Raw genomic sequence first — 14,964 nt, forward strand, 5'->3', positions numbered from 1 at the left:
AGGCAGTTTCTTCTCGCTTGTTTTGACGCCTGTCAGGAGCGTGACGCTTTTCTGCACGCTTCTTTTGACGCTCGGCTTGAACGGGAAGCTCGGATAGACGCCCCAGGCGCCCAGCGGGTGCATGCCAAGCCGAGCTCCAGTGGACGCCGAGCATCTCGCCAGTGGACGCCGAGCGCGCGCCAGCGCACGCCAGGTTTGTCTCCTGGCTGAACGTTTCTGTTGAACTCTTCAAGCTCTTGTTTAAGATTTGAGCCTCAAGAATGTGAAGCAGTGCTTCGGAGGAAGTTTAAAGTGAACAGACAACTTCGTCTTCGAAACCCAGCAAGACCTCGGGTTTCGTGAATTCAAGAGGTCTCTGTCAATATTATATTGCTTTTCGCAAAGGTGGATGGAGTTAAGGAAAGCAAAAGGGAAGATCTCGTTTTCTCTACCGCAGTCAAGACTTTGCGATAAGGCAGTTACGGGTTATGTAAAGGCTCGACGTCCTGCACGTCAGGACTCTCGGCAACGTTCAGTAGGATTCTTGGAAAGGCACTCATCAAAAGGACGCTATTTAGGAAAGCGCAAGACAGGACTTCCTTTGCCATACTGCCAATAAATTTTAAGCTTTAGCAGGCATTAGTTGTGATACGGGAGAGGAAGCTGGTTGGAGAGTTTCTTCCTCTTCCCAGGATAATTTTGCAAGCTTTTTAGCCCATATGAAAGGGTTTTTCAGATGATAGATTTTGTTAGTTTCTAGTCGGGAGGGACTACGCGCCGAATTGAACATCGTCGTTCTACCTGCCGTAAGCCCAGTCTCTTAACAGGATTCTTGCCCCTTCCTCGTTTGAGACGGGAATCGGAAAAATAAAATGCTCGACTTCCTGGATTACGTTTTGTCAATTCAGTGACTTTCCCCCATTGACAATATACTATCGTTTTGTCAAGTAAGTGGGTATCCCCCTCATTGACAAAATATACTATTTGTCCCATAAATGGGTTATTCTCATTGACAAACATCTCATTATTTGATATTGCGTAAGCGAATAAGCTCTTATTGACAAGATTCCGGAAGAGCTCTCATTCGTCATTCGCAGACTCGTACAAGAAATGGACTTGTAGACTACGTCAATGAACGCTTATGTCTAATACCATAAGAAGCTTGAGCTGGCTGCTTCGATTCTCTAAGTTTTGTTCATGAAACTTGCCTGTCAGATATGTATGTAGCAGTATTTCCGAATTCAGCTATATATATGCGTTATTTTGTTCATGCCACTTACCTGACAGTATATATATAGCTGTATTTTCTGACGTCCGACAGAAATTTCAAAACTCGCGGCACACGCAGTGGGCGGCCAGGTGGTAGTACCCATTCCCGCCGCTGGGAGGCGGATATCAGGAACCATTCCCATTTTCTATTCATATTTTTTTTCTGTCGCCGGTCGGTAAACATCTGTTACAGACCTCTGCTCAGGATTTTTTGGAAATTGACTCGCTTTTAAGTATCTGATTGATTTTTTGGTATTGAATTGGATTGTTGAATTGGCATGTGCGATAGTGGACCGTTTTTGATTTGGATTGACTTTTCTCTATAAGATATGTCTGGATCAAGTGTTGTGAGTTTCAGAGTGTGTGTGAGGGCTGATTGTAAGGTGAGGCTACCAAAAAACATCGGTAGACCCCCACACAGTATGTATGAGTTGTAGGGGGCTTAATTGTTTGATTGATCATCGGTGCAATGAATGTGAGAAATTGACTGATGATGAATGGAGAGTATATGAGTCCTATCGCCTTAAATTGGAGCGCGATAGGATCAGGAGGTCTTCCTCAAGGAGTGGTTCTTCTAAAGGTAAGACTAACATCTCTCCTGCACTAACACCTGTAGTGTTTACAACCCCTAAACCTGTGTTGCCTCGTGACTCGATTCTGTGTGGGAGAAGCGAATGCTCTCTCTATGATTTTGGAGTCGCTTCGCACTCTGGAGACCAAAAGTGAAAGCCTTAGAAACTGGCTCGGTGCAAGTGTGTGATCGTGCCCCAGTGTTGTGGAGGGGGCGTCAGATCGGCCCCATAATGCCTCTAGGCCTAGACCTCTATCAGACTCCCAAGACCCAGGGAGGAGGTATGTCGAAAGCCGCAAGAAGAGGGTTACGGGGGCTTCCCACCGATCTGGCGTCCCTTCGGCAGACCCTGTAGCAAAGACCCAGGCTGCCAAGGACCGTGCACGAGCGTGCGTCCTGAAAGAGTGCTTCTCGTCCTCCGAAGCGTCCTCCCCGCGCAAGGGGTGGAGCGCTCGGAGAGACTCTCGTCCGTTAAAAAGGACGTTTCTTGCGAGGACGCTTCACGTCCTCTTTCGCCGCTTTCGTCGGAAGACGCTTATGATGTCTTTCCGCCTCAGAAGAGAGGTAGGATCTCCTCCGATGAGGACGCTAGGTTGCGTGCACAGGAGCGTATACCTGAGAAACAGGTAGCTGTACCTGTGAGAAGGAAGGAGGCGTCCCCTCGCCCCTCGTCTTCTCACAGGATCAGTCCTGCTTCCTGCTGCTCATTCTTCCCCGACGAAGAACATTTCTTTTGTCCCTTCAGGACCAGCTATCCTCGCTTATGGCTCAGAGGACTCGCCAGCAGCAGTCGAGCCTAATGCGGAGGAAGGACCTTAGACTGCCTGTCAAGAGGACTAAGCAGTCTCCGTTCGCCTTCTCCTACTTCGTCTCGTTCGCCGATCGCTTCTCCTTCGGCGATTCGCCGATCTCGTCCGTCCTCTAGAAGGACGTTACGTCAGGATGCTTTTGAGGAGGACGCTCTGTACGAGGACGTTCGGCAGGACGTTCGGCAAGACGCTCGTCAGGACGCTTGTCAAGACGCTCGTCATGGACGCTTTGGCAGGAAGCTAAGCAGGACGTTCGTCAGGACGCTTGGCAGGACGCTAGGCCAGGACGTTCGTCAGGACGCTCGCCATGACGCTAGACAGGACGCTCACCAGGACGCTAGACAGGACGCTAGACAGGACGCTTGGCAGGAAGCTCGCCAGGACGTTCAGATCTCCTTTCAAGACGTTTTTGGGGATTCTGATCAAGAAGTCTTACCCCCAGACGCTAGTTTTACGTGCACAGGCACGTATGCCAGCGAAGAAATGTAAGGACGCTTCTCGAGCAGGTGAGACGGCTGCGGAAGGCGCTGAGGACGCTCGTCCTCCTCTGGACGCTCTAAACCCTTTTGTTCAAACGAGTAGTAAGCGTCATAAGGAAGACAGCCGAAATAAGGCTGCATCTAGCAAGGATAGGGTCCTTTGATCAAACCAAGACCCGCCATTAGGACGCCTTCTCCTGACAGACGGTCTCCTCTTCCGTTTAGAGAAGAAGAGAGCTAAGTAGTTCGGCTGAATCGGCTGAAGAGGAACCTGCTACAGCCCCTTCTATCTCGGACTATAAGTCCTCGTACGACTCTTGCGGTCTTCTTTTGAAGACAAATTTCAGCCCGCAGCTCCCAAGTCTCCTCCTTCGCAGTTTTCATTCATCTAAAACTGGGAAAACCCGGAGTTTTGTAGAGATGAAAAACTTCTCTATCAACAAAACGTGCTTTTAAAAAGCTCCAGGTTGGATTGGATGATACGAAGGAGAGACCAAGGTAAGACGACCTTCGCCTTGCCTCCAACTAGACTTAGTGGAAAAGGGGGCATTTGGTATAGAACCAAAGATGAAGTGGGAGTTCGTTATCCCTTCTTTCGGCTCAGGGAGATTTCTTCAGCCTTGTGGATTGCAGAGGAGGTCGCTTTTACCCTCTGCCAAGGTACTTGGACCGCGTCGGAGACTGACCATCATTTGAAGGGTCTTCTCAGGACGCTGGAAGTCTTCAACTTCCTTGACTGGTGTTTGGGAGTTCTGGATATGCAAGCGAGAAGCCCAGAATCTCTTAGTCTGGGGAGCTGTCCAACGTGTTAGCATGTATGGACAAAGCCGTCAGGGATGGTTCGGAGGAGCTCGTATCTCACTTTGGAACAGCTTTATTAAAAAAGAGAGCTTTTGCTGTGCAACTTCACAGCTCGTTCGGTGACGCCAGCTCCGAAAGCGGATTTGTTTGTTTCTCGCCTCTTTCGAACCATCTCTTCCCCCAGACTTTGGTAAAGGACCTGACGAACAGCTTACAAGAGAAAGCAACTCATGGACCTTTTGGCCCAGTCTACAAGACGGTCAGCCGTACCTTCGACCTCTTCGGCTGCAGTTCGTCGCCGAAGAAAGTAAAGCCTTCGTGGGGGGCTCCCCCCCTCGAGAGCAGCTCCTCGAAGGGAGAGGGTTTTCACGAGGAAGAGCTTCCTTTAAGCCAAAGCCTTCCAAGTGAAAAGCATGTCCTTCAGACACCAGTCGGAGCCAGACTGAAGTATTTTGCGGGAGCGTGGAGATAGAGAGACACGGACTCTTGGTCCCTCAAGATCGTGGGAGCAGGGGTACAAGATCCCCTTTTTAGATCTTCCTCCTCTTTCTACGACTCCCAGAGACCTTTCTCCATCCTACCAAGGGAAAAGAAGAAAGTCTTGTTCGATCTCCTTCAGCAGATGATCGACAAAGAGCGGTGGAACAAGTCGCGGACCTGGGGTCTCCAGGTTTTTACAACAGAATCTTCCTGGTACCAAAGCAGTCGTCAGGTTGGCGTCCAGTTCTAGATGTAAGCAGGCTCAATCTTTTCGTGGAAAAGATCAAATTCACGATGGAGACGCCTCATTCTGTTCTGGGAGCGTTGAGACCGGGCGACTGGATGGTATCCTTAGACTTGCAGGACGCGTACTTTCACATCCCGATCCACCTCTTTCAGAAAGTATCTAAGGTTTGTCTTAGACAACAAAGTATGGCAGTTCAGAGCTATGTGCTTCGACTGACCACGGCTCCGATGGTGTTCACAGTGGTGATGAAGAACGTAGCGAGGTGGCTACACTCTTCGGGAATAAGAGTTTCCCTATACCTCGACGACTGGGCTGATCAGAGCGTCGTCGAGAGAGAAGTGTCTGAAGGACTTGCAGTTCACTTTAGCCTTAGCGAAGTCCCTGGGACTTCTGGTCAACCGTCGAAAAGTCGCATGCTGACCCCAACACAGTCCATCGTGTTATCTGGGGATTCAGATGGATTCTTAGTGGCTTTTCGAGCGTTTCCGTCCCAGGAACGTCAGCGGCTAGGCTTAGAAAAGATCTCAGCCTTTCTAAGGAAAGAGACTTGCTCGGCGAGGGAATGGATGAGTCTGCTGGGGACCATTTCCTCGCTAGAAAGGTTTGTTTCCTTGGGAAGACTGCACATCAGTCAGGCCTCTCCAATTTTTCTTGGCAGACGAGTGGAAGGCCAAAGACGATCTCAATGCAATATTGAGAATATCGATTCCAATCAAGAACCACCTAAGATGGTGGTTGGACCCTCAGAAGCTTCAAGAGGGCGTGTCCCTAAGTCTTTTGAGCCCCGACCTAGTGTTGTTTTCAGACGCTTCCATCACAGGATGGGAGCAACACTAGGGGGGAAGGAAAGGTTGTCAAGGCTCCTGGAGAGGGGAACAGGTAGCCTGGCATATAAATGTCAAAGAACTGGCAGCAGTATTCTGTCCCTGCAGTTCTTCGAGAGAGTTTGGAGAACAAGAATTGTTCAGATAAACTCGGACAATACCACAGCACTCGCTTATTTAAAAAACCAGGGAGGAACACCACTCCAGAACGTTGTACTCCCTAGCGAGAGAGATTCTGCTGTGGGCGAAAAAGGAAAAAGGTGACTATCCTGACGAGATTCATTGCAGAAGTGCAAAACGTCAGGGCAGACCTTCTCAGTCGTCGGACCAAGTCCTTCCGACGGAATGGACCTTGCACGAGGACGTTTGTCGAGACCTGTGGACGCTGTGGGACGTCCACTGGTCGACTTATTCGCAACGTCAAGGAAACAAGAGACTTCCTCTTTACTGCTTCCCCGGTCCTGGATCCGAAGCAATCGCGGTAGACGCTTTGCTTTGGAATTGGACTTGGAGGCCTAGACCTATACGCCTTCCCACCATTCAAGATTCTGGGGGAAGTCATGAGGAAGTTTGCGGCCTCGGAAGGGACAAGGTTAACCCTGATCGCTCCGATGTGGCCAGCGAGAGAATGGTTCACAGAGGTCATGTCTTTCCTTGTAGACTTTCCAAGGACATTGCCCTGGAGGAAAGATCTACTCAAACAGCCTCACTTCGAAAGGTTTCACCAAAACCTCTCCGCTCTGAGTCTGACTGCGTTCAGACTATCAAAAAGTTGGCCAGAGCGAGAGGTTTTTCGAAAGCAGCTGCGAGAGCAATCGCACATGCGAGACGTGCTTCCACAAGAGCTGTTTACCAATCGAAGTGGGCTTCCTTCAGGGCATGGTGTAAAAAGGAGGGAGTTTCCTCTTCCTCGACCTCTGTGAACCAGATAGCTGATTTTCTGCTATTTCTCAGAAATGTGCAGAAATTAGCTGGTCCCCTACCATCAAGGGATATAAAAGCATGTTGTCAGCGGTTTTTTAGGCACAGAGGCCTAGACCTGTCTGACAACAAGGATATTCATGACCTTTTGAAGTCTTTCGAGACCTCGAAGGTTGCCTCAAATGAGACCTCCATCATGGAATCTGGATTGTAGTCCTGAAATTCCTTATGTCGAGCACTTTCGAGCCGCTTCAGACAGCGTCTCTTCGAAACCTGACAATGAAAGGCTCTTTTCCTAACTTCTCTTGCGACGGCTAAGAGAGTTAGTGAAATTCAAGCGTTTAGCAAGTTAATGGGGATTCAAAGGGGGACAATGCTGTCTGCTCGTTGAACCCATCTTTTCTTGCGAAGAATGAAAATCCTTCGAACCCTTGGCCGAAGACTTTCGAGATCAAGGGTATGTCAAGTCTGGTGGGCCAAGACCAGAGAGAGTCCTTTGCCCGGTAAGGGCTCTCAAGTTCTACGTGCATAGAACTAAAGAGGTAAGAGGTCCCTCAGGTAACTGGTGCTCTGTGAAGAGGCCAGAGTTACCTTTATCGAAGAATGCTGTGGCTTTCTTTCTAAGGGACACCATTCGGGAGGCTCATTCATCTTTCCAGAAGACTGATTTGAGCCTCTTCCGAGTAAAAGCGGCACGAAGTACGAGCCGTCGCTACCTCTCTTGCCTTCCAAAGAACATGTCAATCAAGGACATCCTTGATTGCACCTTTTTGGAGGAGCAACTCCGTCTTCGCCTCACATTACCTAAGGGATGTGAGGAACGATCTATGACGATTGTAATGCACTGGGGCCCATACGTTTCTGCGGACACAGTATTGGGGGTCCGGAAGTAGCTCTTTGCCTAGCCTTATTGCCTTAGTTTAAGGTTAGGTTAGTTGTGTTTTTAGGTTGTGGTGAGTCTTATGTGAAGATCTCCCATCCTTTAGTTATAAGTTTAAGGGGGTTTTTGTGTATAGTTGGTCAGGTGGTGGTCAGTTGCTTCGTTGTTTCCCTCATTTGTATGGCCTCGATGATCTTGTCACGCTGAGGTCTCGCACCCCGTTGACAGATCATCCAGAGCGCACCAGCACTACAGGTCTCCACCTGGCTGGCAACTCTGTGATTAAGCAAAAAGCACCTTACGTGACAGTAATCACTAGTCTACTTTGCAAACAGTAAGGAACCAAGATGTATAATTCATCTACTTAATTTAAGTTTCCCAAAAAATCCTATTCTGTCTCTTCCCACCATCCGAAGGTTGTGATTCAGCTATATATATATCTGTCAGGTAAGTGGCATGAACAAAATGTTATTGTTATTATCAATTAAGTTTGTTCATACTTACCTGGCAGATATATATAATTAAAGTGCCCGCCCTCCTCCCCTCAGGAGACAGAGGCATTAATAAAAAATATGAATAGAAAATGGGAATGGTTCCTGATATCCGCCTCCCAGCGGCGGGAATGGGTACTACCACCTTGCCGCCCACTGCGTGTGCCGCGAGTTTTGAAATTTCTGTCGGACGTCAGAAAATACAGCTATATATATATCTGCCAGGTAAGTATGAACAAACTTAATTGTATAATAACAATAACATTTTACTACTGTTGTTCAAGTCATATACGCTTGCTGTAGTTACCTCTTTGGATGGCAACCCGAGAGGTCTATTGTCTATTATTTTAAGGACATTTAATCGTTACTCCCTGCAGCCTTCCAGGAGTTTCCGATTTATCTTTTACCGTTGTATGGTAGTGTTCTGACGACACAAACGCATCTTTATATTTAGTGTTTTCTGTTTCACTTAAATATACCAGCTTGAGAGTCTCTTTCTGCTCAAAAAATAACGGACCTATTTCTTCATAGAATAGGGTAGCTGGCAACCCAGACATAAAGTTAAGAGACGACGGTCGTAAGCTGCTGGCTGCTGCTGTGTCTGTCCTCCAGTCCAACCGAGCCAGTAACAGATCGTGCGCTGTAGGTTACGTCTCTCTATCCTGCGGGATTGACTGACTAACCGTATCTCTGTGCTGGCGGTTACGTCTCTCCTGCGGGATTGACTGACTAACTGTATCTCTGTCCTACAATCACGGACTTTAGCCTAAGATTGAGGGGATTTCTTACGTGAATGAATAAACGTTGCATTCGTTTTGCCTTACTACGTTCAACAGAGTTATCTCTTAATCCTTTCGGTGCTCGTTACCGCACGGTATAGAACTACGAGTCTACCGCAACATTGCACTTTTATATGCTCTCCTGCTTAGGCAAAGCGCAGCCTTATTAGGGAAGTAAGCATACTCCGGGAGGGAATGGATGAGCTTGCTGGGGACCATTTCCTTCCTGAAGAAGTTTGTTTCCCCGAATAGACTGCAATTCAGACCTCCACAGTTTTTTCCTACCGGGAAACTGAAATATTATTCAAGATCTAGGAATGATTCTGAACATCTCTCAGTGCGTCTTATCACCTGAGGTGATAGAAAGAAGGTGCCGGACATCTGGATAGTGTTTCAGATGTCCTGGATCTTAATCTGAAAGAAGTAAAAGCAATTCGGTCGTCCCTCCAGTCCTCAAAACGAGTTTTTGGAACCAGTGGTCCAGATCAACTCTGATATTCCACAGCTCTCTCATATCTTGAGAAGTATCTTCTCTCGGTCCCTGTTCGAATTTACGAGAAAGAGCCTATTATAACAACAGGCGTAGAATGTAACGATCCTCTAGAGGTACGTTACAGGATTGCAAAAGTCCGTACGAATCGTCTCGATCGATGGCAGCAACTATTGACTTCCGAGTGGAATCTTTCTTTAGAAGTAAGTGGAGAGTTGTGGAGAGTTTAGGGACGTCCTTTCATTCTTCTCTTCGATATGTTGAGGACGAAGAGGCTTCTTCTTCTCTGCTCCCTTATTCTTGATCCGGGATCGGTACCATTAAACGCCATCCTATGATATTGAACGGGGATGGATGTTTAGTCTCTTTTCCCCTTTTTCAATTGCTTAGGAAATGTAATAAGAGGATTTATGACGTCACAGGGAGCGACAATGACGCTGATCGCCCCATGTTGGCCTTCAGGATCCTGGATTCACAGAGGTCACATCCTTCCTAGTTCACTTTCCAAGGACCTTTTCCGAGAGAGTCGGTCTACTCTAACTCGAAAGGTACCTATAACCTCTCCTCTCTGAGTCTGACTACGTTCAGACTATCGAGATGTTGACAGGAATAAGATTACCGTCTTCCATTTCCGTCTGAAGAATGGGATAAGCTGGCAGTCACAACTATTAAAGAATACGCAAATATGTTGTTGACGGCCTTTGAGGCTCAGAGATTTGCGTCTGTCAAACAACAAAGCCCTTCACGATCTTTGAGTTCTGTGGAATCTCGAAACTCGCTCACCATCTACTTTTTGTCTCACCTGTTTTCTCGGAGTCAGACACTCGTGCGAGATCAGGCGACATATAGTAGCCCTGAGTTTCTTGTTGACGAAGTCGGTTGCATTTATACACCCCCGATGATCGTGTAACAGACCACGTTGAACTGTCAGGCATTCTTCCTTCGGGACTGAATCGCCTTTTTGCTCCTCGCTCCTTTCTCCTGGCACCAGAAGTTCAAGTCAGGAGTTGCTCAGGAGTTGATTCGCTGACGACGTTGGGGTGCGTTGATACACCCCCCAAGGTTTGCTTAGATTGAATCGCCCAGGCAGTCCAGACACTCATCCTTCAGCGAAGAATAGTGCCTTATCGTCTTCAGGGTACAGCCTTGCTGTCCTTGATTCGTCTGACTGGTCAACTGGTCGGTCACCTGACTTTAGTACAGACGGACTGACTGTGCATGTCCAGATCGAAGCTTTCAATAAGGAACTTAGAACGTAGTCTGAAGTTTCTTGATGTCAAACCTCTCCTACCTGTTAACTTCTTGCATGTGATCAGGAAGGCCTTCTTCTAACAACCCTAGATACGACAAAGAGGGTTAGTGAGATTTTAAGCCATCGTCACAGGTTTTGGCTTTAGAGAACACAAAGCGGTGTGCTCTCTAAGCCTTCCGTTGTGGCCTAAGAATGGAAACCCGTTTTGTCCTTGGGCCAGGAGCTTGGAAGCAAGGATGGCACAAGTTAGTGGGCAGGAGCCAGAGAGAGTCCTGTGCCCTGTCGGGTCTCTCAAGTTTTATCTACATAAAACTCAAGAAAGTTGAAGTCATTCGGGCAATCTGCAGTGTTCCGAAAAAGACCAGACTTGCCCATATCGAAGAACACCCTGGCTTTTTAGTGTTAAGGAGTTCTTTCAAAAATGCTCCTTCATTGTGTTTGCACAAAGATTTTTGAAATCTTTTTATCTGATGCTCACGAGGTAGAGGCGCGGCCTCGGAAGCATTTCAACAGAGCATGGCACTCAGCAACAACTGAGTACCATGTTTTAGCGAAGCAACTCTGTGTTCACTTCCCACTCCCTGCGAGATGTGAAGAAATGGCATAGTGAGATCATGCTGTGCTCGCTAGGGCCATACGTGTCTGCAGACACAATCTTGGGGGCAAGAAATTCCACTCATCCTATCCTGTAGAAAATGGTTAGGAAGAGCTCTTAATTTAGTTGTTGAGTCGCCGACAACGGCGACTTCTTAACTCTTAAGCCTTAGTTAACACACCTTAACTTTGGCTAGGTTGGTCAGGTGGTGATATATATATTTATATATATATTTATTTTACTTCTTAGCCCTCATGGTATGGTCAATATGGTCTAGTCACATTGTGGTCACGCCCCCGTTGACAGATCATCTGGAGTGCACCAGCTTTATAGGTCTCTACCTCGCTGGCAACTCTAGTAAGGCAGAAGCAGACTTGGGTGACAGTAATCACGAAGTCAGCTATGCTAACAGGTGGAACCAAGATGTAAATCATCTGCATGCATTTGTTTCCCAAAATCCTTCTATTCTGTCCCTTCCCACCTTCAACGGTGGGATTCAGCTATATATATATCTGACAGGTAAGTTTCATGAACAAAATGATATTGTTATGATACAATAAAGTTTGTTCATACTTACCTGGCAGATATATATAATCAAGTACCCACCCACCTCCCCTCAGGGGACAGGGGAAATAAAAATTATGAATAGAAAATGGGAATGGTTCCTGATACCCGCCTCCCAGCGGCGGGAATGGGTACTAACCACCTGGCCGACCACTGCGTGTGTCGGAAGTTTTTTAAATTCTGTCGGACTTCAGAAAATACAGCTATATATATATCTGCCAGGTAAGTATGAACAAACTTTATTGTATCATAACAATATCATATTTTTTATATTGTCAAATTATAGTTACAGCTCAGCCAATATCATAACAGATAAGAACAAAAACCAGGAACAAATTCTGAGTTTGTATATTTATTGCTGTAAAATATTTATGATGTATCCTGAGATGGGATGTTGGTATGGGGCACAGCAATCTGAAGAGTTGGCAGTATAGTAGTGATAAATGGAAAATTTTTTATGCAAAATTTGTTCAAACTGTATGGCACCAAATCTTAAACATATAGTATATGTATGCTACCCATCCACAAGAAGTTAACCAAAACTACTGGGCATAATAGAACACATTTTTTTTTCATGCTGATCAAAGATAAATACATAAAGCTCGTATTGTGACGAAATCAACTGAAAAGAACAAATGAAATCTAATGATTTCTTTACACAAAAAAATGCCCCCAACACTGTCTATTAAAAAAAAAGAAACACTAAATTTACATCATTATGAGACCTATTTCGTAATTCGACTTTGAAACACTTCATATAAAGTAAAGTAACCTTGCCCCATATAAATAGAGTATCTAGAGGTTCATTTACACTAACTAGAACCAAGAACATTTGCTCTGAATTAAGTTAAATTGGTGAAATAACCTTTCCTGGTAGTAAGCACCATCAGCTGATTTTCAAACCAAAGCATTGATAGTTATGTTTGTATTTTATGATAGGTACAATAATATGAGAGCACAGACAGTATTATAACACAGACAATATTATTGGATACAACGAAGTAAAGCATAACTTATTAAAAGTTCCGTGGAAAAGATGCATAGTTATTATTATTTTGTATTTTATAATACGATACTAGTAAGTGAACATTACACATACTAATTTTATATCTCTTGTATGATGTGACCCCATTAAAATTAGCTTCCAAAATGAGGTTTTCAAAAGTCGCATGATACACGAGTACGTATACAGTAAACTCAAACTCAAATTTGTTGCCTTGTCATTGCCTTCCTCTTCCAATTTTAAGTGGTATGTATCCATCAACAGCCTGACAATATTAAGTATGCCAACGACGGAGTCGGACAGACCAAATCTTGGTGATTATCCCCTTACAGTCACGTCTGATTCTTGTTTATTAAGTTTCTTATTGTGCTGACTTATCAAAGAACATCTGTAATGAACCTCCAGAATTACCTGGTATTGATAATTACTATGCTGTATATGTATAAAGTATACTGTACAGAGTAGGCTAAGCTACAGTACAGGCAGTCTCCGGTTATCAGCGGTCCGGTTTTATAAAAAATCAGCGATTTATGGCGCCATAACAGGCCGAGTTCTGGTTATCGGCGCCATAACATATCTAAGAGAGGCACCATAATGTTGCTTATGGTGCCAATAACCAGTTATCAGCACCAGAGCCATTATGGCAACATGAATCGCCGAGTTTCAGTTATGTAATGGCGGTTTTCGCTTACCGGCACCCCCTTGGGAATGGAACCCCCGCCAATAGCGGGGGACTGCCTGTATATGTATGTGTACTATATACCATAGTGTAGGCTAGGCTAATTCAAGCAGAGGATAATGTACCTCAGACTCCCTTCTTGGCACTGCAAACATTTCAGGATCAAATGAGGGGCACTCTGTGGTACTGATGAGCGAAAATACCATGGCATTGGCATACATCAATATGCAGGGGTAATTGGTGTCCCTTCAGCTTCATCACTGTAGACACTTGGTAGAGTTGTCAGCTAGGTACATTCCAGGCAAAAAGAGTGTAATGACAGATAAACTCAGTCGCTAGGGTCAGGTGATAGGTACAGAGTGGTCCCTACGCCCAGTCGTTGTAGAAAGATTGTTTTACCTATGGGAACATTCATTGATAGACCTCTGTAATCTGGCACAACAGGAAGTTGCTGGTGTTCTGCTTGGTTGCCCCAGACCCTTGAGCTGCAGCTCAAGCTTTTCAGCATTCTTGGGATAATCTCAACACATAGACTTTTCCTAAGTCCTGTCTGATTCTTCCGGTGATCAACAGGGTGATGATCACCACAAACCTCAACATGACCCTGTGGCTCCAAAGTAGCCACTTACCAAGTGTTATCCAGACCTGCTAGCTTTGTTGTCTGAAGCACTGAGAGATTCCTCTCTACCACAACCTTCTGTGCCAGCCCCATGTCAAGAGGTTCTAACTAGTCCAAAGAGTCTATATCTCTCTTCACGGCTGGAGACTATCCAGCATATTTGCGAGCAAAAGGCTTTTCTCACTGAGCAGTGACGAGATGTTTGGATACCTTTGGAAATTCTTATCAGATGTGTATCGGGGAAATGGACCATCCTCTGTGGTTGGTGTTGTAGAAGGGATTGCTCACCCATTGGAACTACTATTTAGCTGGTAGTGGACTTAGGATCTTGTCTACCTTTGCCAAGAGAAGCATCTCTCTGTTTCAGCTAGTAAGGGCAATAGTGCAGCCGTGGCCGTAGTCCTACACTTACAGGGTGGCAATTTCTCTTCCACCTGGCAGATTCCTATGCTGATGAGAAGCTTCGAAAAGTCTTGCCCTCCCATGGAACTCACGCCCCCCCGTAGTGGGATGTGATTCTCGTTCTTCAGAGCCGGACTTGTGTACCTTACAAACCCTTAAGAGAGTCATCAGACAGGGATGACCCAGTGAGATGCTGCTGTGTCCAGTTAGTGTTGCTGTGCTACCATAAGATGACTTGACAACTCGGGCCTGGGTGTTGACGACTCTTAGCTAGTACTGGAAAGACGAAGAAAGTGGTGTCCAAGAACACCATTTTTTTTTTTTTTTTTTTTTTTTGGGGGGGGGGGACAACCATGGGGGGGGGGGGGGTTGTGAGACTGTCAAACAGGCATGCTCAACAGTGGATGAGGAGGACTTGAGTATGTTCCAGCCTAGAACTCATGAAGTCTGGGGCATTGCCCATAGGTGGACACTTTTTCCTTGGGTGCTGTGGTGGCTCCGTAACTAGTTGTGTAGCACATCCAGTTCCCTTAGCGGGACAGGTAGCATCTTGTCTAAGACATACAGTTGCAAAAGCGAGAGTAAGTGTGTGTGATTGGCCTCCCTCCATTCTCTCTTCTCATACCCTTTCTATCTCGATGGGAAGAGGATAAGTTAACAAACCATAATGTGCTGGATGGACGTAGATGCAGGTGAGTGAGTGTTCTTTCTATTTTTCTATTTACTATAGTCTGATAAAAGTAAGTCCTACCCTCTATTTCCAGGCACTTTACTCTTGAATTTAATGGGGTAGCCAGCAAACTGGTTAACACTTCGGACATACAAGCTGA

General features: G+C 46.1%; 1 protein-coding gene across 4 annotated transcripts in view; it reads left to right on the top strand.

Moving 5' to 3' along the window:
* Positions 1–14,964, top strand: part of LOC135208052 (glutathione S-transferase kappa 1-like) — a 154,672-nt gene that overhangs the window by 19,578 nt on the left and 120,130 nt on the right. The window contains exon 1 of one of the 4 annotated variants that reach the window (XM_064240187.1): positions 14,513–14,826. The exons of the other annotated variants lie outside the window; for them this stretch is intronic. Within the exon in view, the coding sequence (XP_064096257.1) occupies positions 14,821–14,826 (6 nt within the window). The 5' untranslated portion in view covers positions 14,513–14,820. Of the gene's footprint in view, positions 1–14,512; positions 14,827–14,964 lie in introns of those variants that run through there. 4 annotated transcript variants of the gene reach the window in all.

The sequence above is a fragment of the Macrobrachium nipponense genome, chromosome 34 (genome assembly GCF_015104395.2).
Source record: "Macrobrachium nipponense isolate FS-2020 chromosome 34, ASM1510439v2, whole genome shotgun sequence".
Taxonomy (NCBI): domain Eukaryota; kingdom Metazoa; phylum Arthropoda; class Malacostraca; order Decapoda; family Palaemonidae; genus Macrobrachium; species Macrobrachium nipponense.